This window comes from Eulemur rufifrons, chromosome 7 (assembly GCF_041146395.1).
Source record: "Eulemur rufifrons isolate Redbay chromosome 7, OSU_ERuf_1, whole genome shotgun sequence".
NCBI lineage: Eukaryota > Metazoa > Chordata > Mammalia > Primates > Lemuridae > Eulemur > Eulemur rufifrons.
In genome coordinates this window covers 279,459,919-279,485,978 of record NC_090989.1, presented here as the reverse complement: position 1 = coordinate 279,485,978, position 26,060 = coordinate 279,459,919, and the positions used below count along the sequence as shown (strand labels likewise).

Here is a 26,060-nt window from a genome sequence, read left to right as displayed (position 1 = left end):
CCCGGCCTCTTTTCATTTTTTTTAGTAGAGACGGGGTCTTGCTCTTGCTCAGGCTGGTCTTGAACTCTTGACCTCAAGTGATCCTCCCGCCTCGCCCTCCCAGAGTGCTAGGATTACAGGCGTGAGCCACCATGCCCGGCCAAGTGTCCCCTTCTGAGCAAAACTGGAGTGAGGTGATATTTGGTGACACTGCCTCTGTGACGTCAGGTTGCCCAGAAATAACCCCTGTCGGTCCCCAGGATGAGAATGCAGGCTGTATTGTGTTAGTGTTTTGAACTCCGTAGGTGTCGACGATAAATATTTTTTAGTAGGGTTTAACTGGATATGATCAAACAAACTCTGTGTGTGTATATACCATGTCAGAGCTGACCTCTGTGGCCTGTTCTCCAGCACCGTCTGGCCACGCCCTGAGAAAGCCACATCTCGAAGCCACTTGCTCCTTACTGCCCCTGTCCCTTCAGACTGCTGGGAGGCTGGCTGCCAGAGAAGATGCCCTCTTCTGTGTGGGGCACTAGGACCTGGCATTCAGCAGTGGCCTGGGGGGTGGGGACCTTCCCAAGGCCCTCCCAGGGCTTGCTTCCTGGGACTGTTGGGTGCATCTCTGAGCGGATGCTGCCCCCCTGTGGCCGTACCCACTAGGACACCTGGGAGAGCTGATCGCACAGAGAATTGGACCCAGGTGATGCTTGACTTCCAAGTACTCTCTTTTGGGTGCTCAAGATTGGCCCAAAGCACCGAGTCAGGTTAAGATTGTGTCTGGGTGAGGCTCTCATCCTGCACCAAGAATCCAAGTGAACACAGCCAGCAAATCACCACCCTAAACACTCCTTGAGCAGTCCAAATCCCTGTGTGTCCTGGGCCCACTAAGTTCTCCACCTCTGGGCCTTTGCAAATGCTGTTTCCCCACCTGGAGTGCTCTCCCACGTCCTCATCTGGCCGACTCCTCCTGTAGAGGCATCGACATCCCTCCCGCTGGGAAGTTTCCCCAGTGTCACACAGTGGTCAGGTGCTGTTCATACGCACTTCTGTAAGCCCAGCCCTTTGTCAAACTGTGTTTAGTTCCCTGACTTCCTGCTGGCAGGTGAGCACTGTGTTGCAGAGGCCCAGAGACTGTGGCTCCCCAGCACGTAGCACTGAGAGTCTCCGTGTGGGAAGAGGAAGATAGGCCAACTCTTCACGTGGGGAAAATGCGATGAGGGGGGCATCCTCCAGGAAGGGACACTTGTCCTGGGCTCCCCCTGACTCTGAGCCTGGACGCCTGCCTCCCCTCCTCCTCCACCACAACACAATGTGGTCCAGGTGAGGCACTCACTGGCTTGGGCGAGGTGACAGCGGGGTGGGACCTAAGAACATGAGTCCCAGAGCCTCTCAGAGGCCTGGTTCCATCTCCAGTTAGCTTGCTAGCTCCCACCAAAGACCTAAGGGAACAGAGCTGGAGCCACATTCAATTAAGCAAATCCTGAGCACGTGTGAGGCACAGGTGGGACATGAAAATGACAGTCTCGTACTCAGGGCATCCAGTGTGGTAAGAGTCTGGTGCAAAGCCTCATGGTGTGAATCTAAGTCAGGAGCCAGGCAGACCTGGGCTCTGATCCCAGCCTGGCCACTGATTCACTGTGTGACTTTTGACAGGCTGCTTCCCCTCTCTGAATCTCAGTTTCCTCATATGCAAAATGGGAACAATAATGGAACCTACCTCATAAGGTGGTTGTGAAAGCCGTTTGACATTATGATGTGAAAGTATAAAGTATAAGAAATGGTAAGGAAAGCCCAGAAATGAGAATGCCTGCTGCTTGGGGCCAGTGTCCTGGGGGCCTTTCAGGTGAATCTAGAAGGGCAGATAAGTGTCTGAGGTCTGGCAGGGACCCAGAGCATGGGCGAGGGTCTCTGGGGGAAGGGGCTGCCGTCCAGCCAAGTCCTAGGAGCTGAGTCCTACGCAGTTGCTCCCCCTTTGGAGGGGGGTCCTTGTGGCTGGGACAGTTGTTCCCCATCAAATATTCACGTGCTCACCCTCATTTCCCAGCCTCCCTCAGGGGCAGTTTGGGCCACATGGCTAGTTGTAGCAGAAGTGATGTCTGCCAGATTTGGGGGAGTCCGTTTGGAGTTGATGTGTTTCTCTCTCTTCCCCTGCCGTGATGACTCTGGTGGCCACATGTTCTGGCCATGTAGCTACAAAACCGAGCAGGGCTACCAGACCCTCAACAGACGTGAGACAAATAGACCTCTATTGTGTTCAGCCACGGAGACTTGGCGGCTGTTTGTTGAGGCGGTGGTTTGCCGACTGCCCTGGTGAACACAGTGCTGCTATTGTTGGCCCTTCACCGAGGCCAAGTCAGCTGCTGGTGGTCAAACAACTCAGAAGTGGGCAGAGCTGGGACTCAAACCCAGGCCCAACTCGCACGGCTGGTTTTTAGAAACTATATTTCCTTTGCCTCCCAACAGGCTGTCCCTAAGCACTGCCATCCCACCCGAAATCTCATGAGACACCCAGCAGGGATGGGGCCAGAGGGCGGCTGGCGGACTGAGAGCGCTGAGCTGGCCGGTGTGCAACGCTGCCATTCTGGACTGCTCGGCTGCTTTTCTGCTGCGGTGATTATCCACGATGGCAACACACAGTGAAGAAAGGGTGACAGCTCACCCTTGCTTGGCAGAGAATTATAACTGGACGCTGGAACCCTTGTTCCACACACTGACTTCCAAGGGAGGAATTCTTCCCAATGTCACCATTGCTCACTCTCAGCTCATACCTGCTTCTCCTCGACCCACAAAGGCAGTATGCAAAGCGCAAGCTTCAGAGCCAGCCTTGGGCTCAAATCCCTGCTCAGCCACTTACTGCCCTGTGTGACCTTGGGCAAGACACTTTGCCTCTCTGAGCCTCAATGACTTCATCTGTAAGACGGGGACAGTAAAACTGATTCCTCGTATGATGGTGTTAAGCATCAGAGATGATGGACGTAAAGTACTTAGCACAGTGCCTGGCATGTGTAAGCCTGTTTTAATCCCAGGCAGGCTTTCTCCCGGCTGTGCCTGGGGTGATCAGAGAAGACAGAATCAGTATACAGACATGTTTATTGACAAACAGGATACACATACCCCTGCACAGGTCTTGCTGGGATGTTTCAGGAATCTTGCAGCTGGGAACACCCCTTCCTCCCTTCTTCTCTGGGCAGGAGGTTGGGCTCTCTGGAAAAGAGCTTCTGGCATTTTCTTGCTAGAAACCTTGTAGGTGTGCTGGTTGTGCTCTCATGGCTTCTCATGTCCATACCCACCTGCCCCTCTGGGCCACGGACAAGGGGCGTGAGCCTCTGCTCAGTCATTCATGTCCAGACCAAACTCTGGATACAACTCTTTGGTGGTGACACCTCGAATCACAGCTGAAAGGAAGGAAGGATCAATGTCCAGAGGGAGTATGCCAAAGCCCTGGGGCAGAGTCACTGTCCTGACCCACCAAGGACCAATATCTCTGGCTTCAAGCCAGTGCCCACAACTGCACCTCACCTAATTGGCCAAGGTAACCTCCCTGCTACTTCTTCCAGGCAGCTCCCTGGGGGCCCTGCTTGGCCACCCCATGCTAACAGCCCACACCTGGGCTCCTCCATGTGCGGGGCACTGTATTCAACACTTGGCCTATGAAGATTCCTTAAGCCCTCACCCCATCTTGCAGAGGAATGAAACAGAGCTCCCCTTGAATCTATTCTCCACACAGAGCAGCTAGAGTCATCTGCTTAAAATGTAAATTTTGTTTTTGAGACAGGGTCTTGCTCTGTTGCCCTGGGCTAGATTGCGGTGTCATCACCATAGCTCACTGCAGCCTCAAATTCCTGGGCTCAAGCGATCCTCCTGCCTCAGCCTCCCAAGTAGCTGGGACTACAGGCACAGCCACCACACCAACTAACTAATTTTGTTAAGTTTTTGTAGAGACAGGGGTCTCACTATTGCCCAGGCTGGCCAACTCCTGGCCTCAAGCGATCCTCCCACCTCAGCTTCCCAAAGTGCTAGAATGACAGGTGTGAGCCACCTTGCCCAGCCCTGAAAATATAAATTGATGGCATAATCCATGCCTGCTGAAAACCCCAGGCTCAGCATGGCCCACGTGCCAGCCCTTGCCTGTCTGCAGTCCCTGGGATGCTGTTCCTCTTCTGTTCTCTGCAAAGACACGTCCTTTTCTCCCCTGGTAAGGGTTCTCCTCAGGTCTCCCCTGACCACCTTACCTCCCCCCACCCACACCCTGTTCATGCCTCAGTATCCCTCAACCGCTGCCCTTTATCTCTTTCATGGCACTTAACACAGTTTCTAATTAATTTTCTGTGTCCATTTACTTACTAACCATTCCCTGAACCCCAAAACTAAAACATAAGCCATGTGAGAACAGAGATCTTCAAGTGCCTGGCTGACCAAAGTACTCCCAGCACCCTGTAGAGGGCCTGGCACAGAGCAGGTGCTCAATAAATATCCACTGAATAAACAAAGGACAGGCCCCTGCTCCAGGTCATATACCTGAAGTTGCAGGTCTCAAGGTGGTTGTATCTAACAAGAGCTTATGCTCTTAACCACTGGGCTGCACTCCCCTCACCTTCCTTTCTTCTTGGGCCTTGGTCACCCTCCTCTCTTCATCCACTCATATTCCCTCCTCCTGTTTTCTCCTTCCCCTCCTCTGGGGCCCATTCTCCAATGAAACCCAGAGAAGCCCTCCCTGCTGTGGAATCCTGGATGCTGATTTCTGCAACAAGTGCCAAAACTCAGGCAGCAACTGGACAGGCAGCCCCAGCTCTTTTTTTTTTTTTTTTAATTTTTTTTTAATTTTTTATTTTACAAAACACCAACCAGAAGAGATAGCCCCACCTCTGAACACTATCACACAGGGTGCCCAGCACCTGAGCTGGGCTGGGACTGTAGAGTTTGTACAAGGCCATCTGCACATTTCTTTATCTCCAAGGTGGGCTATCCTAGCCAGCCCAGACACACAGGTGTCTGCGCCTTGGCTAAAGCCCTATGGATAGCAAGATTTTGTTCAAGTAGGAGCAAAATACCCATTTAAACCACGCTTCCTTTGCACATCAGCCACCTGAGGCACGGTTGGTATCTCTATCACTTTGAGCAGGCCCTGAAAGACTGGGACCCTGAGTCCTTTTAGTCTAGCAGGTGGGTGAGCCCTGCTCTAACCTGCCTGCAGCTCCAAAGCAGGCTCTGTACTTAAGGAAAAAACCCAGGAACTCAGGTAAGAGCTGTACAGCTGCTTTGCTGGGTGGCCAAGGAGACCAAAGGCTGGTGAGAAGAGGGGCTGGGGCATTCCAGGAGTGGGGCAGCTGAGAATGGGGGGGGAAAGCTGGCAAAGGAACAAAATCTAGCACCCCTAGGGGAAGGGACACCCTCCCCCCCCAACCCTGCTTGCTCCTCTGGAGTCCTGCTGCTCACCTAGCTTGCCCAGCAGCATCTGCCCTACGTCCTTGATGTCATTGTACTCATGGAGCTGTGCGATGTGGTCCTCCAGTTCATCCACACGGTAGCCTCTGTGGTGAGTGGTGGGGAGAGAGGGAGAGACAGCACTGTTAAGAAAGCGACGAGGACCCAATGCTCAGACAGTAATGGGGCATGTGTTTAATAAACATAGGGTTCACTAGGGGCCTACTCAGTGCCAGGCACTGGGGATATAGTGATGACAAGACAGACCATGCCCTCATGAAGCTTAAGCAGGGCAGGGGATCTGCCCAGCTCTTACTCCTGGCAAATGTGCCCTGTCCCCTGGGACAGGGGGTGGGGGTGGGTCCATAGCCACATTGGTTTTATGTGACCCTGGCCACAGCCGAGGGACTCACAGATGGGCATGTGATCCAAACAGTCAGGCAAAGTCCCTCAAGTGTGAAATGCACATTCCAAGGCTGCTCATTCTCTGCCCTGTGGCAGGAGAGGGAACTCTAGGAGTTGTGGGAGAGCCAGCTTCCCCTACACACGGAAAACCCCACCTGCAGAGAGAATGGAGTCTGCGCAGATGGAAGCAGAAACAGAGACTGCAGCCCTGGGGGAGCCTGGGAGAACGGCAGCCCCCATTCCCAGCAGCTTTCCAGTTCCCAGCTCCCGGCTGCCCAGTCTGACCACCTCCCACCCAGAGAGGCTGCTGAGACAACTGAACCCAAAGGCACTGTTCTGTTTTTATGCTAAACTAGTGTGACTGGGTGTCAGTCACTGGACACTAACAAGTTATCTTAACCACGCTGAGGAACCGTGAGGCTTACTCAGATATTAACTGGGAGATCTCCTTGTCCAGCACGTCCTTCTTCTCCCTCAGTTTCTGAATGTCAAGGTACAGAGACTCCTCGCCAGTCCCATCAGCCTGGCCAGACTTGGGAGATGGTCGCTGAGTGGCAGAAAAGTCATCAGCTGGACTGGCAAGTAAGTAATTCAGAGCCTACGTGTTGCCCCCCAACAGCCACTCCCCACTTCTGCTTGGTAGTACCCACCCCCACCTCCAGAATGAGAGTTCATTTCCCAGCTTCCCTTGGAAGTAGAAGTGGGCCTATGACTACATTCTGGCAAGTGGCACTTAATCACAAATGGTGCATGCAACATGTAGAACTGTCTTTCCAGGGAGAAGTCTTCCTTTCCCTGGGCCTTCCTCCTTCCCGCTGGCCGGAATGTGGATGCAGTGGCGGGGCTGACAGCTATCTTGGATGACAAGGTAAAAGCTGCACGTTGAGGTCGTGGGGAAACAAGATAGAGACCTGGGTCCCTGAGGACTGTCTAAGCCACTGTTATTTAGGGGTTTTCTTTCACTGCCAGCCAAACCCAATCCTAACTAAAGGGCTTGCCCTGGCCCCCAGTCTGACCCCAGAGAATCTGCTCCGGGTCCCCTTCTTGGGTTCCCTTCTCAAATCTGTGATATCACTGAGTTTATAATCTCATTGGATAACAAAATCCTTCCCTAGGGCTATAATTCATCTTTGCCCTTTCTGCCTCTAAAAGCTGCAAAGGCCAGTGCCTAGTATACAGCTAATCTGCAGGAAATGTACGTTGGATGAACTGTCTACATGTGATACAATAGAGACATTGTTCCTGTTTTTAGGACAGTGGTTTGTAACCAGTCACTTAACAAATAGTGAGTGAGCGCCATCTGCCAGGCACTGGCAAAGGCTCCAGGGGCACAGCAGTGAATGACAGACCAAGCCTGGCCTTCTGCCTCCATGGAATGTGTGGCCTAGCCCCAAAGAGAAATACCCAACAATTATGTTCTTCCTCCAGATATCTCCATTTAAAGCTCTACTCACACGTCACCTCATCAGAAAGGTCTTCCCTGAGTACCCTGTCTAAAATGGTAATGCCTCAGTCGCTCACTATCTCTTTTTTTTTGGAGACAGAGTCTCTCTCTGACCTCACCACCTCTGGGGGGGCCCTCTTAGCATACCTAAATCTGAGCTTCCCTTCTCCCCCTCACACAACCATGCTCATTCTGTCCTGGAATTTTTTTTGCCTGTTTATCCTCCAGCCTGTAGTTCCTGGAGGGCAGGTGCCATCTGGCACACACTTGCATCCGGGCAGTTGCTTAATTGATGAACAAACACATCCCAAGTCTTTCCGGATCTAACTTGAGAGTGGTGGTAGAGGAAATCCCATCTGGGGATGAGAGAAGGAGGCTGAGTTTTGGGGGTGGTTTGCCAGAGAAGAGGAGAGACTACTGGCAGCTAAAAGGAGTGGCCAGTGTAAAGGCCAAGCGTTTTCCTGATAGGGGACCTGTGGGTTTAAAAGCAGGGCTGCGTGAGGGGAGAAACCAGTGAGCAGGAGAGATGGCTGGCGCTGGAGAGAGGGAAGGGCACCTGAGGAGGCAGGAGGAGGGAGGCGTGGGGACGGGGAGGAGGAGGGTTGGCTCTGGTCAGGCCAGGACAGCACTTCTTTGAAGATTGGAGAGCAGGAGAAAAGGAATGGGAGGGATAGAGAAATGCCCTGGAGGTTCTCAGCACTGTAGGTCTGCTGTTGGGATGGAGAGGAGCGCCGGGAGCAGCAGTGATTTACACGATGGAGGGTGGGGGAGGGGGCACAGACGTACTCACAGGGGATCGGAAAGTCCCGCGGTAACTTCGGTTAAGTCCGGGTTCAGTCCTGTAGAGGAATCCGAGGGGAAAGGCTGGTTGGACAAGAATCTGCTCTCAGGCCGGGCGCGGTGGCTCACGCCTGTAATCCTAGCACTCTGGGAGGCCGAGGTGGGCGGATCGTTCGAGCTCAGGAGTTCGAGACCAGCCTGAGCAAGAGCGAGACCCCATCTCTACTAAAAATAGAAAGAAATTATATGGACAGCTAAAAATATATATAGAAAAAATTAGCCGGGCATGGTGGCTCATGCCTGTAGTCCCAGCTACTCGGGAGGCTGAGACAGGAGGATCGCTTGAGCTCAGGAGTTTGAGGTTGCTGTGAGCTAGGCTGACGCCACGGCACTCACGCTAGCCTGGGCAACAGAGTGAGACTCTGTCTCAAAAAAAAAAAAAAAAAAAAAAAAAGAATCTGCTCTCAGAGGAAAGGGGTACTGCGGGGTGCCAGAGGAAGAGCAGCTGGGAAGTAGAAGTGCCCGGGGCTGGACCAACCTGGGAGTGGGGCAGATACACTCCCAGGATCAGGGAAGGGACGCTTGAGGAAGGGCGGTTCTGAGAGAGGGAGCATCTGGAGGACTGGATGGGGGTCTCTGGAGGTGATTTCTGGAACAAGAAAGCCGGGGCGGGGCTGTGAAGAGTCAGGAAAGGGACTGTGAAATGATGCACTTTCCCCCTGCTGTCCGTTCCTCGCCCACCTCCTGAGCCCTGGGGTCCGAGGCGCCCGGGTCGGGGGGTTCAGTGGCGCGGGAGGGTCCAGGGCGGGGGCAGGAGAGCGGCCTCTCAGGTCCATCAGGTAAACTAGAAGTCTTTGAAGTAGGCCATGAACAGGCGTACTGAAAGCTGCGCGCGCACCCAGCAAGACCCAGCCCCGCCCCTTCCGGAATGGGCGGGGACAGCGACTGCGCACGTACACTGCTCTCGTTGAGACGCCACGGCATCTCCGGGCCACAGCGGCTGCCTGGCCACGCCCCTTTCCTTTCATATTTCTTATTGACCAATGGGCTGGGAGCATTTGGGCCACGCCCACATGTGTTTCCCTAGTGTTGCCCTGGAACCGCCTGTTCTGGCTCAGTTGCACTTCTGCGCCGTAGCGAGCGGAAGCAGTTTCGCAGTGGTTGTCGGGATCTCATGATGCGTTCCGGTAGATCCCATATTTACCCTCCCCCCCACGGGATGTCGGAAGAAACCCGACAGCAAAAATTGGCCAGGGCCAGGAAAAAGGTAAAACGCGCCGGGTCGCGGCTCCCGACCCAGCCCGAGGCTCCCTCCCGTGGCAGGACTATGGCCACAGTCTGTGCCGCTCCTGAGACACGCAGGGCTATCCCCTCAGCGCCCCTTGACTCCCCTCATCAAAGTCTTCTCAGACAGCCCCGCCCCTTCAGCAGCCCAGCCCCCGCCCTCGCCAATTGCGCCAGGGTGACTTTGGGCTGGGGGCTCCCGGGGCTCCCCGCTCTGGACTCAGCCCTCGCCTCCTGCTGCCCCAAACCCGCCCTCCCTGGGCTCTGTGGGCTCCAGTCTCCAAGGACCTGGGTCCCGGCCCTGCGCTCCCCTCCCCCACCGCAGAGCAGAGACCGGGGCGTAGGTAGGGAGGAGTGGAATGTAGTTACGTCCCAACCCCCGTCGGAACTGTCATTACTGCGGAGAGCCTAGCCTTTGATCTTACGACCCAGTACCCCTCTAAGTGTTTTCACTCCCTTTCTGGTTTCTCTGTAGCACAAATTTCCAACTGGAAGGGGACTAAGGACTACGGAATTTAGGACTGAGAGGTTTCCGGCTCCCTTACCCCCTTAACTTAGACGTTGGCAGTATGAAAAGCCTACACGTCACCAACAAGCTCAAAACGTTGACAGTATCTATGGGTGACAATGGGAGAGCCGGTATGGTTTGGTTTTCTTCCAGGTTTCCACTCTCCAGAGAGACTTTAAAATTTTTTCCTGAGTTCTCTCCCTCACGTTCACTCAGTGCTCTCTGGCACGATATCTACTTACCTTCTGTAGAACAGATCCTGGGAAACTGAACTTCACAGCCTTGATCTTCCCCAAATCCCATTCTCAACCTGGGGTTCTCTGAGCGCCACGGCATTAACACGGGGTATCTAGCTGAAGCATCAGTTTTGCCTGATTTTCTTGAGAGAGAAAAAAACACTAATGTACTTAGGGATGGTGTTGCATAGATTTGTAAAATTATAATAGTCTTCTCTCTGAAATGCTGCTTGGCTTGTCCTAGATTCACTAGGGGTGTGCCTTCACCATCCTCTGCGTAAGGATACATTGAAAAGTTGGGGAAGTGCTGGTGTGTAGCCCTTACAGACATGTAAGAAAGGGCCCCGCCGTCTGATTCCAAGCCACACAATGTACAGTTCCTGCCTATTGAATGCTTGCTTTCTACCTCTGCCTTTAGTTTTGCCGCCTGGCTGCTGCAGATTCATGGCAAAAACCCAGAGCTTGGAATCAGGAGACTGAATTTAAATTCCATTATTGCCTTTTTTTTTTAAAGCTGTGTTATCAGTCCATTTCAGTCATCAAATGATCATTACAACACCTTGTACGGTTGTGGGTGGCATTAAATCAGATGGTGTACACAATGAGAGTCTTTTGTAAAAACTGTAAAGTAAAAAAAAAAATAAATAAATAGGTGTAAAGTACAATGTGACTATGGGCTTACGGTGCTCACAAGTATTACTGCTTTTCCTTCCCACAGTTGGCGGAGTATCAACTGAAGCGCAACCTCCCATCATCTTATATAAAGAAGAAAAGGAAAAAAGTTAAAAATGGTAGTAGCTCTGAAACAACTGCTGCTGATGATGGTTGCTGCCCGCCTGAGGATGTGAGTCTTGGCTGGCCAGGCCCCCGGGGACAGGGGCTTAAGGGAAGGAAGGAAGGAGTACTGGTTAAGATTGTGAAAAAAGTGTCAGGTACTGGGTGAGAATTCTGTGTTTGAATCCTCCCTCTCCCTCTGCTAGGGGTATGATTTAGGGCAAATTGTTTGGTCTCTTTGGGCCTCTCTTTTCACACCTGTAAAACAGGGGTAATGGTTTATTTACATTTATGGAAGTTTAAATGAGGTTTTTTTGTTGTTGTTGTTTTTATATTAATTCCTAGTGCAGGGCCTGGTGTACAGTAGACATTCAATAAATTGGTAGCTGCTATTTGATTTTCCTCATCCCCAGCCTCCAGGGGAAGTGAGGCCAGTGAGAACAGCCACTTGCCATCTCGCTCTCCCTGTCTCTGCAGCAGGGTGTGGTACAGAGAGCCCCAGGCACTAGGATTAGGAGAAGGTCTGAATTTTGAGACCATTTTTGCCACCACCTTGTTGAGTAACTTCAGAAAAATCACTTCCTCCCCTGGGTCTCAGTTTCCTCCTCTATAAGTTGATGATGTTGGATTCGATCAGTGTCTTTCAGACTTACTTTTTAGCCGTAGCCCCCTTTGTTCAAGTGAAACCTCATGGGAAGGCTGGTTTTAAAATGGAGGGTGAGGTTCTGGAGCCCTGCCAGATTTCCTCCCCATCCTGGGTCTGAAGAAAGGGCCCCGTGAGCATACGAAGCGCTGCGTCACTCAGAGACTTTTCCATCTATTTGTTTCTGCCTCTGGCAAAGCAGCAGGCAGCCCTTTGGAAGGATGGTGCAGGCCACGGTATTGATCTCCTCCCTCCTTCAGCATTTCGTTTCCCTGCGCCCACCTCTTCTTCCATGCCTGACTTTCTTGCCTGTCTCTAAGCCACTTCTTTCTCCCCTGCCCTTGTTTTTCCCTTTTCGTCTCCTATAGATTCAGGACATTCTGAAGGTGCTGGTGTCCAACCTTAACCGTTCCAATGGGGTAGCGCTCCCCCCATTGGACAAGTGGAAGGTGAGGCAATGCCGAGACCCCTCTCCGGCTTGCTCTCTCCCGGCTGTGCATGCCCCTGAGGCTTCCCTGACTGGGGGGACACTTTGCTTCTGGCTTACTCTATGTTGCTGCCATTAATCCCTTGGCCTGTCCGTCTGCTTCTTCCCCTGCCTCACTGATTGGGTTTTTTCACTTCCCCTGTATCATTTATCATCTTGTAAAGGTGAGACATACATTGAAGGTTAAAGGTAATTTGGGAATCACTTTTGGAGCAGATGTATGGGATTTGGGCTTTTAAATGGTACTATTAGACTAGGAGAGATTTTTAAAAAAACCAGCAAACCTTTAGGCTAGGAGAGATTTTTTAAAAAACTAGCAAACCTTTAGGTCTGGCCCTCTGGGCATCTCCCCAAAAACCAGTAGACCACATAGAAGTTTGGGATTTTTTGAGTTGATTCATTTTGGTTTGAGAGTAGGGAACATACAGTTGCAAGAAAGAGTTTGCATCACAGTTGTGAGAATTGAAGTTATTTTTTTAGAGGAACTAACTGTAAAGGATATGAGGTTAAGCAAACAGATGAGTGACCAGGACATTTTGCCCCTAATTGCTTTTAAAAATCCAATGGACACTTAGCCATATGCACTGGGCTCTTGATAGCAAAGGCACCTTGCTAAACAGTGGAGAAAATAGATGAGGAGGTAGGATTGCACGCTGAGGGAGGCTGAGTCCTTGGAAAGAGCAAGGGAGAATGTAGGAACGTTCCGCATTCTCAACTGTGGGAAGGTTGGTTCCAAATGGACTTGAGGCTGGAGGAGGTGACATTTGAGGCCAGTTTGAAGGAAAGGTAGGTAAGATTCATCCGTATGGAGAGTGGGGGAGGCAGAGGGAGCAGTGAGGTCATGACCAGCGTTATGAGCGTCTCTCAGGGATGCAGGGAGCTGGGTGGGGGCAGGGCATCGTGGTACACAGGGCTAGGAGATGACCTCAGAGTGTGACGTTGGCACTTCCTCCACACCTGACTTGTCTGGGGGCCTCTGCCAAGCCAGAGGAGCAGGGCTTGACATAGAGCCAGATCCTGTGGGAGGTGGGCATGGGCAGACACTGGGACAGGGCACCGGTAGAGAGTTTTTCAGTCATCACAGCTGTTTCCCACAGTCAGTCAGGTCTGCCCTGGTGCTGTGACTCACCTTGTTGGCTCAGAGGAGACACTGAGTGGCATGGAGAGGGAAGCACAGGCCTGGCGGAGTCCTGGGACCATGTGTGTGGCTTTTGCTCTGCCAGTGGTCTCAGCGGTTAAGGGATCTGGGGCCTTAGTTTCCTCATGAGAAAATTATTAGTCTGTTGTGATGCTCTAAAATTCTGTGCCCAGCCCAGGTCCCTCTTCTCTGGAAATGAAGGCCCATATCCCGATCTGTCCTTTTACTGTGTTTAAACTCTCTATATCAATAACTATTTTTCAAGTATTTTTGTATTGCAAGAGTGCAGGGCTGTGGTTGCAGTATCCTCAGTAGAGCTGATAACATTTCCAGAAACAGGGAATAGTGGAGAGAGAAAAACATTTTTAATGGGATGGGACATTTTGAGCAGAGTAGGCATTTTTTTAAAACTATTCTTAGTTGCAAGACTTAAAATTATGAAATAACTTGGTTGCTCACAAAATAATCATGGTGTATGTATTGAAAAGTCCTCAGAAAAATCCTTTTTTTCCACCTCTGAGTGTTCCTGTGTCTAATTCTAGAGGTCAGTGGGAACCCAAGATGCCAAGAGGGACCCAGAGCCTGCCAGGGTCCCCTGAAGTCTCATGCCTGGCCCACTGCTCAGTCCCTGCTCTTACCTGTTAGATTCAGCTGTGGACATTGTCAAGGCAACGTTAGGGCCATGGTCACAGTCTACTTGCAGAGATGCAGGGACAACCTGGCTCATTCTCAGGTCCCCCTGCCTCTGCAGCACTTGCTCTAGGGAGGGAAGTAGCTTTGGGTTTTCAGAGGCCAAGGCCGAAGGGTCGGGAGAGCAGGCAGCCCTTTCCCTGGAGAGAGGTGCGCCGCTTCCTCCCCACACCTGGCTCCCCTGACCAGGCCTTGGCTGCCCGCAGTCTTCTCTTGTCAGGCTGCTCTTCCATTCTCTGCCCGTCTGGCCTGCGGGACACGAGAAGATCTCTAGAGCCAGGGGCTGCGGCTGAGAGTTAGGCCTGAGCCTGGAGAGAGGGTGGATGAGGCTGCAGTCAAGCAAGTGGGGCCAGCTGGGGGCGGGGTGGGCTTTTCCTTGGCTCAAGTCCTAAATGTGAGGATTATCCGCTAACTGCTATTCCCAGGAAAGAGGCCTCATGACCTCCAGGTTGCCGAGAGTCATAGGGAAACATCTGGGCACTGGTTTCTCAGGTGCTCTTGGTTGGGTAGGTGTTTCTGGAGCTAAGAGGTGGGGTGGAGGTAGTCGCCATGAGACTATGGTTTACTCTCTTTTTACCTCCAGGGGGCAGGGAGAGGCTTTTAGTTGGGCAACTTATTTTCCTAAAAGGCCTGAATTAGAAATACAGCCCATGGTTGGGGCAAGGTAAGGGGAATGGAGGCCAGGAAGAGAACGAGAGAGAAAGAGAGAGAGAGGCAGGCAGACAGCTCCACTGACCACAACGACCACTCACCACACTTCTCTGCACAGTAGGCGCCCAGGTTAGGGTCATGCTGCGGCACCAAGCGGCTTTCTGGAAGAACAATGCCTTTCTTCCTCCTGACTTTGGCACACTTTCCTCTCGCCTGCTGTGGCTGCTCCAGGTCAGAGCCTGGTGCTGTCTTTTCGAGCTCCAGGGACAAGGTCCTTGTGTGTCAATGGAGGAGGTCGTGCAGCCCCTGCTTTTTGCTCTGGCTGCTGGAAATGCTGCCAACTGGTCCGAGGCCTGGGCAGGCTGTGTCCACACTCCCAAGGGGCTCCCAGCGTATGTCACTGTCACTCTGACTGCAGCAACACCTGTCCTGCCTGCTCTGCTCCCTTGTGTCCATGGCACCAAGGTGCCTTCTCTCCTGCATGGCTCCCTAACCCCTGCTCTGTTCTGTGACAGGCGCCCAAAGACTGCACTTCCCCTGCGCCACCATCTGATGATGATACCGAGTCACCTGGCAGTGTCCCTTCCCGTGATGACACCGTGTCACTTAGTGGTCATTCCACTGATGACAGCCTGTCAACTGGCGGTGTCCCTTCTGGTGATAACACCCTGTCACATGGTGGTCATTCCACTGATGACAGCCTGTCAACTGACAGTGCCCCTTCCTCTGATGACACCCTGTCACCTGGCCGTGTCTCTTCCCCTGATGCTAGTCTCACTAGCATGGAATTACTTGAGGTTTGTGCCTCTTCCCCCTTTGCCCGCTCCCTTCCTGTGTGCTTGTCCCACTCTCCTTCCCTAAGGACTAGACTCGCCATGGCTTCTCTTCTCCTTTCGCAGGGAACTTGGTTCTAGAGCCAAGTGCCCTTCCTAGGGACTGGGATGGGGGAAGCTAAGACCAGACTTTGTCTGGAGGTTTGGGGAGATGAAGATTGTCGGAATGAGCTTGGCCTACCCCACCCCTGGCTGCGTCTTACTGGAAATTGAATGACCACCTCATAATCTTTCTTCCTAAACAGGACCATGATGCTAATGATGTCTCTGATCTTGTGGACAAAATCGAGTGAGTGTCTCCTGTCGGGGCGGCAGTCCCTAGGCGAGGGAGTCAGGGCAGGCTACTGCCCACGACCCTCTTTCCCATTGAGCACCTGCACCCCTGACCCCTGTCTCCATCCCTAGGACTTTCTCATCGACTGAGAGCCTGCGACAACTTTCTCAGCATATCAATAGTCTTGTGTCTGAGGTACCCCAGAAATTAGGGCCCAGAAGGGGGGTGAGGGGGAAGGAAACATGATAGGAGGAAATGGAGGCAGGGGTTCGTGAGAGAGAGATGATCATGGGAGCAGCCGACTTGCTGGGGAACGCTGAGCAAGTCGCCTCTTCTCTGGGCCTTCCCCCTTGGAGCTGTGCAGGAGAAGGAGTTGGACCACAGGGCCAGTCACGTGTCTTTCCTGCTGGGGGAGCACAGGCTGAGAGCTGCTCAGGAGGGAGGGACGGTGGGGAGATAGGAATGCTGAGAAGTTGGCACAGAGGGATGACGGGAGGAGGGGTCCCAGTTAGGCAGAAAAGAAAATTTTGCCAGTTGATGGGGAAGAAGGGAAATCAGAGGGCTTAGCCATGAGGGGACAGAGCGTCTCTGAGTGAACCTTCATCTCTTTTAGTCTACATCCTACGCTAATGGAGCAGGCCTTTCATCGTCCATTAACCTGAAGGAAATGGAAGTAAGTGGCCCTGAACTGTGGCCCAGTGACCCTGCAGGCCACCCCTGACCTCCTCCCACAGTGGGGGCTGGGTGCCCCTCTGCCAGCTGAGACAGCCCACAGACCCCCAACCCTAATGATTGCTCTCTCTACCTCTCCCCCCAACCCTCCTCCACTCCTCCTCTCTGCATGTGCCTCAGAACCGGTACCACGAGCTAACGGTAGCCCTGGACTCCAGCTATCTAACAAACAAACAACTCAGTAGCAAAGTAGAGGAATTGGTAAGAGTCCAGTGGGGTTCCCTGATGCCACACTGCCCATGCTGAGCTCCAATTTCCCCTTGGGGCTCTGAAGAAAGAGGCTGGGGGGCCCTGGTGCCAAGGGAGAGTGGGTGCTGGGGGGCCTAGGCTTCAGCTGGAGGGACCCCGAGCACAGAGCATGCCACATGGCTCTTTCTGTTGCTGCCCTCTTTGCCTACTCTCTCTTCTCCAGACAGCCCTGCTCGTCCTCACCACACTTGCCCTGGGGTGGTTGGCTCTTGTGGAAGTGGGAGCTTGGCTGGTTGTCATCAGCCCTGTGTTCCCACCCTGGCTCGTCCCTGATTTGCTCTGTCTTTGATTTTGGACAAGCGACCTCTCCTCCCTGCGCTTGAGTTTCCTGAGGAGGTAGAGTTAGAGGGTATCGAAGGTCTCTTGTAGCTCTGAGCATCAGATTTCAAGGCCAACCAGAATGTAAACGACAGGGCAAAAGGATCTCGTCTACCCTTTGCATTCCTGTATTCCTGTTTTGTTTTTTTTTTCTTTTGAGACAGAGTCTCGCTCTGTTGCCCAGACTAGAGTGCCGTGGCGTCAGCCTCGCTCACAGCAACCTCAAATTCCTGGGCTCAAGCAATCCTACTGCTTCAGCCTCCCAAGTAGCTGGGACTACAGGCATGCACCACCATGCCCGGCTAATTTTCTTCTATATATGTTTTTAGTTTTCTAGCTAATTTTTTTCTGTTTGTAGTAGAGACAGGGTCTCACTCTTGCTCAGGCTGGTCTTGAACTCCTGACCTCGAGCGATCCTCCCGCCTCGGCCTCCCAGAGTGCTAGGGTTATAGGCGTGAGCCACCACGCCCGGCCTCTATATCCCTGTTATTAAGAGCAGTACCTGGCCTATAGTGTGTATTCAGTAAATATTTGTTGAGTGAAAGCACCCTTCTAAATCACAAGCTGGCAGAAGGGAAGTCTTTCTTTTCTCAAAGTCCATTTCTAGAGTTTTATGTTACTGTCCTTTAAAGAGAATTCAGATTCAGGCTTTCAGTTTTATAGCTGTGAGCAAAAACCAGCAAAGACACAATTCTCTGATCTTGGGAGCTTGAGGGGAGTTTTGTCAGTTCATGTCCCCATAGGGTCGAGAACTTTGCCTTTAAAATCCATTCCTGGCCCCTGCCCACCCCTTGGTCTGGGGAATAGAGTCGAGGGGACCACTTCAGTCACCTTCCTTTGACTCTCTCTACAGCAACAGCAGAATCAAGAACTTATGGATCAGCTGGAAAAAGTAATGTGATTTCTTTGCTTATGACATGGCTGATGGGTTTGGGGAAGGACCCAGATGTAAAGGCCCCAGGCTTGTCTTGCCCACTCCTGGCCTGGAGAAGACTCAGCCCTGGGGCCCCACCCCCATTCCCCGCAGGGTTCCTGATAATCTGGTCTCATGGGTGGGTCTGCCCTGGGGCACTGGTGGCATTCTGGGGGCACATCCTTTGCTATTCCATCTCTGCCTCCCCCAAGTAAGAGATCTTTCTTTCTTCTTTCTATAGGAGAAAAAAGAATATCAGCAAAAGTCGATGAAGGAACAGGGAGCCCTACGGGAACAACTGCAGGTGAGTGGATGGGATGGTATCCCCTCAAGTCCTCTAGAGAACATTTCTTTCCCTCTCTTTCAGCACTTGTTTGGCTTTTCTCCCAAAGGTTCACATTCAGACCATAGGGATCCTAGTTTCTGAGAAGTCTGATCTTTATTCAGCACTCGTCCACACTCAACAGGCCATCAGGCAGAAAGAAGGTGGGAATCTGGGCTCCCTTCAGCCTTCAGCCCGGCGCCTTGGCAGGCCTTCAGGGGAGGCCTTTGGGCTCCATCTCGACTCTCTCATTCCAGGCGAGTCCGAGGATCTTGCCAGCTGCCTGCGCTCTTCCCGGCAGCGTGTAGGAGATTTGGAGCGGACTCTGTCTGCCGTCTCCATGAAACAGAAGCAGATGGACAAGGTGAGCCCAGCGATGTGCTTGGCCACTGGTTGGCAGGCCAGCTTCCCAGACGGGGGAGTAAGCCTGAAGGTCCCTTCTGGAGGGTGGAATGTCCTGCTGCCCAGAATGCAGCACGGGCCGTTTCTTGCTGCTTTTGTTGTGTGGTTGTCAGAAGCAGCCTGGGGTGTGCAGCAGTGCACACCTGGAGTCCCAGCTACTGGAAGGCCAAGGTGGGAGCATTGCGTGAGGCCTGGAGTTTGAGGGCAGCCTGGGCAACATAGCAAGACCTCGTCTCTAAAACAAAACAAATAAAGGGGAAAAATTAAAAACAAACAAACAATTGCTTGGGGAGGAGTTGGCTGCCATGCCTGAGCTGGGGGAGTGCTGTGGGAGTGAGCACTGAATGCAGAGCCCAGAGAGCGAGTGCCCGCCCTGCCCTTGACTGGCAGTGGCTTTGGCCACCGTGCTAGGAGAGGGTATATGGTATGTGGGCTATGAAGACACAGAAGAATATCTTTAGTTTTTACCATTTGTATAGAGAGAAGGGATTCGCGTGTGTGTGTGTGTGTGTGTGTGTGTGTGTGTGTGTTTACTATGCATAATACATATAAAATGTATCCGAAAGGATTCATAAAACGCTGGGAGAGGAACAGGTGGCTGGGAAACATTTCATTTCTGTACCTTCTAAGTTTTGGACTATGAAAGTATCATCCATTCAAAAAGTGAACAAAAAGATCAATTCCCCCTTCATATCCGCACCCCAACCCCAGCACAAAAAAATGGGCTTAGAGAATTAGATAAACCTGGGTGTTCAAATCCCAGCCCTAAGTGACCTTAGGTGAGCATTGAACTTCTAATACTCTGTTTTTCCTTTACAAAATGGAGATAATGACGGTAACCGTCTCACATGGTGGTTGTGAGGGCTAAACGAGGTGGTTAGCAAGTGCCTGGAGAAGCACTTGATAGAGGGCCGCACGTTGGTGATGATGCTAATAGCAGCAGCAGCAGCAGCATCTGATGCCTCTGGGCCTCTGATAGCCGGCTCCAAACTTGATCTCTTTCCCTGCTCTTCCACCCTTCTTCAGTCTGTTAGAAACAAATGATACCACAGGCTTGGAAATGCCTTGAAAATACGTGGTGTGATTCAGGGTGAGGAAGTGTTACTGCGAAATAGTTACTGTAGCTGCTGTTATTAGCGTGCCAGCTGCATCTTCCACCTGACAAATCCTGATTTAACCTTTCTGTATTGGCAGGATAACAAGGAGTTAACCAAAGAGCGAGATGCTCTCAAGATGGACTTATACAAGAACAAGTAGGATGGGGGAAGGTGGGGCTGGGTGGTCTTGGGGCCCGTAGTGCGGGTGATGTGGTGGGAGGGGGGAGGGATACAGGTGAGCATGGTAGATGGTTCTACAGGTTTGGACGTGGGCAGGGCCACACGCTAGTCCCAGCTGTGCCACTGGCTCATGATGTAGCCTCAGGTCCTCCCTGTAGCCTGCCACTTGAGACTCTTGATTCCTGGGATCCCTTCCAGTGCCGCAGTTCCGTGGTTATGTGGCGAGGGTGGTGGGTTGATCACCAAAACAGTCCTTTCTGTTCTTTGTTCATTCCTTTCTCCACTGCCTCTGGCCACAGCAAAAATAATGAGGACCTAAAGCAGACGAACTCAGAGCTGGAAGAGAAGCTTCGCTTCCTAGCGTCTGAGAAGGAGGCCCTGAAGCGTCAGTTCGACGAAATGCAGAAGAAGCTGGACTTTTCTGAGCTCCTGCTGCTGCAGGTGGGAGGTGGCAGCCATGGGGAGTGGTCTGAGCCCCATCCAGCCGGGGCCATAGTCTCTAGGGACCATTGCAGGGGTGGGGGGTGGCTTCTAGTCAAGAGCTGGAGAATTTGGATCCTTGTTCCGGTCCTACCATAGAATCCTCCAGAGATTGCTAAAAATCCACAAACAGGGGCCTGCTCTAGACCTCTGGAATCAGGATCTCGGGGGCTTTTTAAATTTTTTTTTTTTTAAGTGTCCTGGTTGAAAACTATTGTTCTATAGATTATATCTGTATGGCTAGTCTGTGAGTCTGTTCACTTCCTCCAGGGAGCTAAGCCGACACTTTTGTTATTACATAGTCATAATAATAGAGGGCAGAAACCTTTACTAACCCTGAGCTGTATGTCGAGCCCAGCTCCAGCCCTCTGGGGAGCATTTTGTGGAGCAGCCTGGGCTGCCCGGACAGGATCTAACCTCCTCATTTTTCACCATCCAGTACGCTACCCCGACCGAAGCCCATACTAGCAGCCTGCAATTACAGCAGATCTTGGAGGATCGGGAGAAGCTGGAGAAAAGCGTGGCCGAGGTGAGGCTTTGGGGAGGGGGGGGTGTGGAAGGAGGATGACCACAGATGGCCAGGAGCAGGCAGCAATAAGGGACAGCCCCTCCTAACTTCTGAGCCTGTTCTTGCAGCTTACGGAGAAGATGAAACGATTACAGATCGACAGAGACCATTATTTAGAGATTCTGAAAGGAGATACTGCCATGTGGCAGAAGAAAATGCAGGAAATGTCAGAAAAGGTAAGGTCTGACGCTGCAACCCCGACCTGAGATCAGTCACTTGATCTTTCTGGGCACCTGTAAAATGGGAATCTGGGGTGTGCAGGCAGAAGTGGCCATGTGTTTCGGGTTTGTGGAGGTGGGGACAGAGAGGGAGATGGTGTCCTGTCCATCTACCAGCATCTCTCCCTGTGGCTCTTCTCCCCTGTCTCTGGGCAGATTCGAATATTGAAGGAGGAAAAGGAGCATAGTGTGACTCAGGTGCGGGAGCTAGAGACCAGTTTGGCTGAACTGAAGTGCCAGATAGGTAAGCTGGGACTGGGGCACCTGGGAGGAGGATTGTGTCGGAGGGCTATGGGGGTAGCTTAGAATGCCCCTGGGAGGTGGGAAGATGCCAGAGCTTTGTGGCAGTGAGAAAGAGGTCTGTGCCAGGAGGTAGCAAGTCTTGTAATTTCTCTGAGCCTCAGTGGCCACATTGGCAGAGGAGGGAATGCCCTTTGTCACCCATCCACAGTCATCTTGAGCACAATAATGGCTTGAAAGATTGACCATGATATGAGTGTGAGGAATTATTAGCCAGGGAGCCAAGGTTTGGGGAGAGGAGCTGTGGACCAAAAAGAGGGTTTTTTGAGAATCCAGAGGGCTTTATCATACGCTTCCTTTCTCAGCTGACCCCCGACCCCCAGAAGCCCCAGCAGGGCCCTCCCAGACTGAGCAGCAGCTCCAGGCAGAAGCTGAGCAGCTGCAAAAGCAGCTGGAAAGCCTGGAAGGACAGCTGCATGCCCAGTTACAAGAAAATGAGAGTCTGAGTCATCAGAACCTGGAGCAGTGGCAGCGGCTGCGGGTGCTGGAGCAGCAGGCCGAAATCTGGGGGGACCAGGCAGAGGAGCGCCAGAAGATCCTGGAGACTATGCAGAACGACCGTGCCACCATCAGTTGTGCGGTGTCCCAGAACCTTGAGCTCAAGAAGCAGCTGGCCGAGCTACAAGACGGCTTTATCAAGCTGGTGCGTGGCCCCACTTGGCTAGCCTGCCCTCCTCATTTGCCCTCTGGGACTTTGTTTCCCCACCTGTAAAATTGGGCAGGGTAGACCTTATGTGAAATGGTACCAGAGCCCCACTCCAGTATATGGTGGAGGGGGGATGGGTTTTCAACCTTTCGCCACCCATCCCTGCGCCATGGGAAGTGGACATCAAGTCCTGGGGTCTCCAGCTACAGATTACTTCTCTCTGTCCAGAGCAATGACAAAATGGAAATTACTAGTGCACTACAGTCAGAGCAGCATGTGAAGATGGAGCTGGCTAAGAAGCTGGGCCAGCTACAGGAGAAGCTGGGAGAACTGAAGGAAACGGTAACCGTTGCTCCATCTGAGAAGGGGGACAGGTGCTGGGCCAGAACAAAGGCAGTGCCAGCCTGGGGGACAGGGGACCCCAGAAACCTACAGAGCAGTCCTGTGACTATTGCTCCTGCCCTCTGACTTTGAGAGATGGGCAGCTCTGGGCTTTTCCCAGGTCTGGACATAATTGTCTCAGCTAGAGGTACTGAGCGCCCCTAACCCCTAGGGAAAGATGGTCTGATGGGTGGCTCTTTGGATTCAGACTAGATTCCAGTCTTGGCTCTGCTGGCAGATATTCAAATCCTTTACATCTACTGGGCATGGTGGCTAACCCCTGTAATCCCAGCATTTTGGGAGGCTGAGGCAGGAGGGTTGCTTGAGCCCAGGAGTTTGGGGTTACAGTGAGGTATGATAATACCACTGTATTCTACCCAGGGTGACAGAGTGAGGCTCTGTCTCAAAAACAAAAATAAAAAAAACAAAACCAAGCAAACAAAAGAAAAAGAAGTTAGCACTTTTCTCAGAGAGGTGTTGAGCATTAAATGAGATAATGCATGTAAAGTGTCAGGCATTTAGTGTACACTTAACAGATGCTTGCTGGTTGGCTCCCTTTGCTTTTCCTCCCATCTGCGGCCTAAAGTTTAAATGGTGGGAAGAAAATTATGGGATGTGGGGCTGGGTGAGGAGTCACTGGGGCTCTGTACAAGGGAGACAGGCCTGGAGCCAGGGGCCTGCACAGGCGGCAGAGTCCCACCCTGCCCGCCCCACTACCCCGTTGATGGGCTTAGAGTCTGAAAGCAGGCCACCACCTGCCCTCACGTCCAGGGTCTTCCCGCAGGTGGAACTGAAGAGTGACGAGGCGAAGAGTCTGCAGCAGGAGCGGGACCAGTACCTGCTCTACGTGCAGCAGTACGCAGCGGCCTACCAGCAGCACGCGGCCGCCTACCAGCAGCTGATTTCGGAAAAGGAGACTGTGCACAGGGAGCTCCTGCAGCAGACCCAGGCCGTGGATCAGCTGCAGCAGGAGAAAGTTCAGGGTGCAATGGTGGCCGAGAGGGCCCGCCAGGAGTTGCAGGAGACCCAGGTGAGGGAGCTGCTGAGGGCTGGGCCTCCGAGTGGGCGGCCCTGGCAGCCTCCGTGCCTTCTCACCCTCTTTCCTGGCCCCTTAGGAGCGCCTGGAAGCCGCCAGCCAACAGAACCAGCAGCTCCAGGCCCAGCTGAGCCTAATGGCTGACCCTGGGAAGGGTGAGTGAGGGGGAGAGGGGACTCTAGAACAGCTGGTGATTCTGGGGGGAGCGGCTGGCCCAGGTCACACAGTGAGGGAGGTGGTCCATTCTGCCTCCCTTGTTGGGTTGTCTGAGGACTCCTCTGGCTGCCCCCAGTAGATGGATTGGACAAGGAAGGAGCAGAGGAGGAGGAGAGACCTGACGAGGAGGGACCTGACACGGAGGAGGGAGTGGAGGTCACACCTGGCAAGGAGAAGATACCTGATCAGGAGGACACACCTTGCAAGGAGCAGATACCTGACAAGGAGGACACACCTGGCAAGGAGCAGATACCTGACAATGAGGAGGGAGCAGAGAAGGAGGAGGGAATGGATGAGGATGCTGCTAGGCCCAAGCTGAGCATCCCGGAAGACCTAGAGAGCCGAGAAGCCATGGTGAACATAACTCTTCTCGCCCCTTCTATGTGCCACCTTCCTGCCCTCTGATTTCTCTTGACACCCCCCTTCCTTGGAAGCCAGTGATCAGATACCATCCACTTGTGAACAACAGGCATATCCCCTGAGGCCCCGAGTTGGGAGGGTTCCTCTCTGCTTCCTTTCGTCTGTAAGTCCTTTGTGTCCCCCCACAAGCACACTCACTTTTGCCTGCAGGTGACATTTTTCAACTCAGCTCTGGCCAGTGCTCAGGAGGAGCAGGCCCAGCTGCGTAGGCAGCTGAGGGAACAGAAGGTGCAGTGCTTGGCTCTCCAGGCAGCCCCGGCCCCTGGAATTGGGGGCGACGTCGTGTCTAGGGAAACCTACCGGGCCCTACAGGTGGACATGGAGAAGCTTCAGGTGAGTGAGTCTCTCCTGACTTGAGCCAAGAAGGGAGGGGGCAGGCAGGTTGCTGCCCAGACCTGACCCCATTATTTTGGCGCCAGAACCGGTTTGTAGCACTCATGCAGGAGAAGGTGGATCTGGCAGAACAAGTGGATGAGCTGGAACACCGCTGTGTCCAGCTGGCCGGAGAGACGGAAACCATTGGTGAGCCAGGAGACCAGGGCATGGCCGGGCGAGCTCTCCGTAGGGTCGGGGGAGCCCCGGAGTCTGAACCCTGTCCTTTTGCAGGGGAGTACGTCACACTGTACCAGTATCAGAGAGCGGCACTAAAGCAGCAGCAGCGTCAGAACGAGGAGTACGTTCGGCAGATGGCGAGGGAAAAGGAGGACATGAAGGTAGGGCCCCAGAAGGTTGCTGTGGGCACGGGCAGGGCTGGGGTGCGGGTGCTGAGCACCTCTTCTTCCAGGCGAAGATGCTGGAGCTGCAGGGGCTGGTGATGCAGCTGCTGAACGAGCACAACAAGGACCACGGCAAAGTCCTGCCGGACACCCACAGCGCTGCGGAGGAGCCCACGCCAGGGCCCTCAGCCCTCCAGGAGCTTGGAGCTCACCAGCAGGGGGGTAAGTAGAGCCCATGGGCAGGGTGGGACAGGAGCAGGAGAGAAGGGCTGCAGGGGGCTCAGCACCCTGCCCCTCTCTCCCCAAAGATTTTTACGAGGTGAGCCTCGCCAACAAGGAGCCCTCACAAGAAGTGGCCAGGAGGGGGTCTGGTCCTGAGAACCACACTGCTCAGCAGATCATGGAGCTGCTTCATGAAATGCAGCGCCCCGACGACAAGACAGGCCTGGGCGTCAACCCCTGCCTACCCTTATTCTACCGGAATAAGGAAAAGAACCAATTCAAGGTCTGGATCGCCTAAAAGTCTTACAGTGTCAGCAAGGCTTGGAGAAGTGGTGCTGCCCCCGCCCCACCCCTGCCACTCCCAGTCAGCCTTGCCCCTTAGAGTCCCAAGACAAGACCCCTCCCACCTGGGCCAGGACTAAGTCCTAATTTGGGGATTATTTTCAAGTGATCATCTTAGCAGTATTTAAAAAATTTTTAAATTATTTCCCTTCATCGAAAGATAAAAACAAATTTGGGGGCTGGAAGGAGGGGAAAAATTGCAAAAAGCAGAAATAGAAAAGTTTTTTCCCTTCATAGCTGGATTTATACATAGATTATTTCTCTTCACAGATGGATTAAATAATTTAGATATATCCCTTCTTAGAAGGAAAAACACACATTTTGGGCCGGAGGAGACAGAAAAATTAGAAGAAACAAAAATAGGAAAAAGAACAAAAACAGAAAAAAATTATTTCCTTTCTTAGCTGGTTTGAAAAACAAAATATTTCTCTTCATAGTTATATATCAAAAATTGGAGGCTGGGCGTGGTGGCTCACGCCTGTAATCCTAGCACTCTGGGAGGCTGAGGCGGGAGGATCTCTCAAAGTCAGGAGTTCGAGACCAGCCTGAGCAAGAGCGAGACCCCCATCTCTACTATAAATAGAAAGAAATTAGCCAAACAACTAAAAATATATAGAAAAAATTAGCCAGGCATAGTGGTGCATGCCTGTAGTCCCAGCTACTCGGGAGGCTGAGGCGGAAGGATTGCTCAAGCCCAGGAGTCTGAGGTTGCTATGTGCTAGGCTGACGCCACAGCACTCTAGCCCCGGCAA

General features: G+C 52.7%; 2 protein-coding genes across 6 annotated transcripts; one reads left to right on the top strand and one right to left on the bottom strand.

Annotated features, from left to right (window-relative positions):
- Positions 1 to 3,195: 3,195 nt before the first annotated feature.
- SWI5 (SWI5 homologous recombination repair protein) lies at positions 3,196 to 8,922 on the bottom strand. 2 transcript variants are annotated; one of them, XM_069476862.1, is made up of 6 exons: positions 8,774 to 8,922; positions 8,495 to 8,570; positions 8,043 to 8,135; positions 6,234 to 6,355; positions 5,416 to 5,510; positions 3,196 to 3,374 (listed from the first exon to the last, which is right to left on the bottom strand). In XM_069476862.1, the coding sequence occupies exons 1-6, from the start codon at positions 8,866 to 8,868 to the stop codon at positions 3,310 to 3,312; spliced, it is 546 nt and encodes a 181-aa protein (XP_069332963.1). In that variant the 5' UTR covers positions 8,869 to 8,922; the 3' UTR covers positions 3,196 to 3,309. The 2 variants fall into 2 exon arrangements, with proteins under 2 accessions (XP_069332963.1, XP_069332964.1); XM_069476863.1 differs by lacking the exon at positions 8,495 to 8,570 and having other exon boundaries at positions 8,043 to 8,091.
- A 305-nt stretch (positions 8,923 to 9,227) lies between these two features.
- On the top strand, positions 9,228 to 25,327 carry GOLGA2 (golgin A2). Of its 4 annotated transcripts, none has more exons than XM_069476859.1 (27): positions 9,228 to 9,299; positions 10,779 to 10,904; positions 11,846 to 11,926; positions 14,959 to 15,240; positions 15,522 to 15,565; positions 15,682 to 15,745; positions 16,164 to 16,223; positions 16,403 to 16,483; positions 17,703 to 17,741; positions 18,004 to 18,066; positions 18,155 to 18,248; positions 18,342 to 18,448; positions 19,681 to 19,739; positions 20,063 to 20,204; positions 20,683 to 20,772; positions 20,880 to 20,987; positions 21,186 to 21,273; positions 21,635 to 21,972; positions 22,204 to 22,317; positions 23,141 to 23,386; positions 23,472 to 23,547; positions 23,688 to 23,962; positions 24,179 to 24,361; positions 24,448 to 24,550; positions 24,635 to 24,741; positions 24,813 to 24,966; positions 25,053 to 25,327. In XM_069476859.1, exons 1-27 carry the CDS (start codon positions 9,252 to 9,254, stop codon positions 25,262 to 25,264), a joined length of 3,384 nt encoding a protein of 1,127 aa, XP_069332960.1. In that variant the 5' UTR covers positions 9,228 to 9,251; the 3' UTR covers positions 25,265 to 25,327. The 4 variants fall into 4 exon arrangements, with proteins under 4 accessions (XP_069332960.1, XP_069332959.1, XP_069332961.1 ...); XM_069476858.1 differs by having other exon boundaries at positions 23,685 to 23,962; XM_069476860.1 differs by lacking the exon at positions 11,846 to 11,926 and having other exon boundaries at positions 23,685 to 23,962.
- Positions 25,328 to 26,060: the final 733 nt, after the last annotated feature.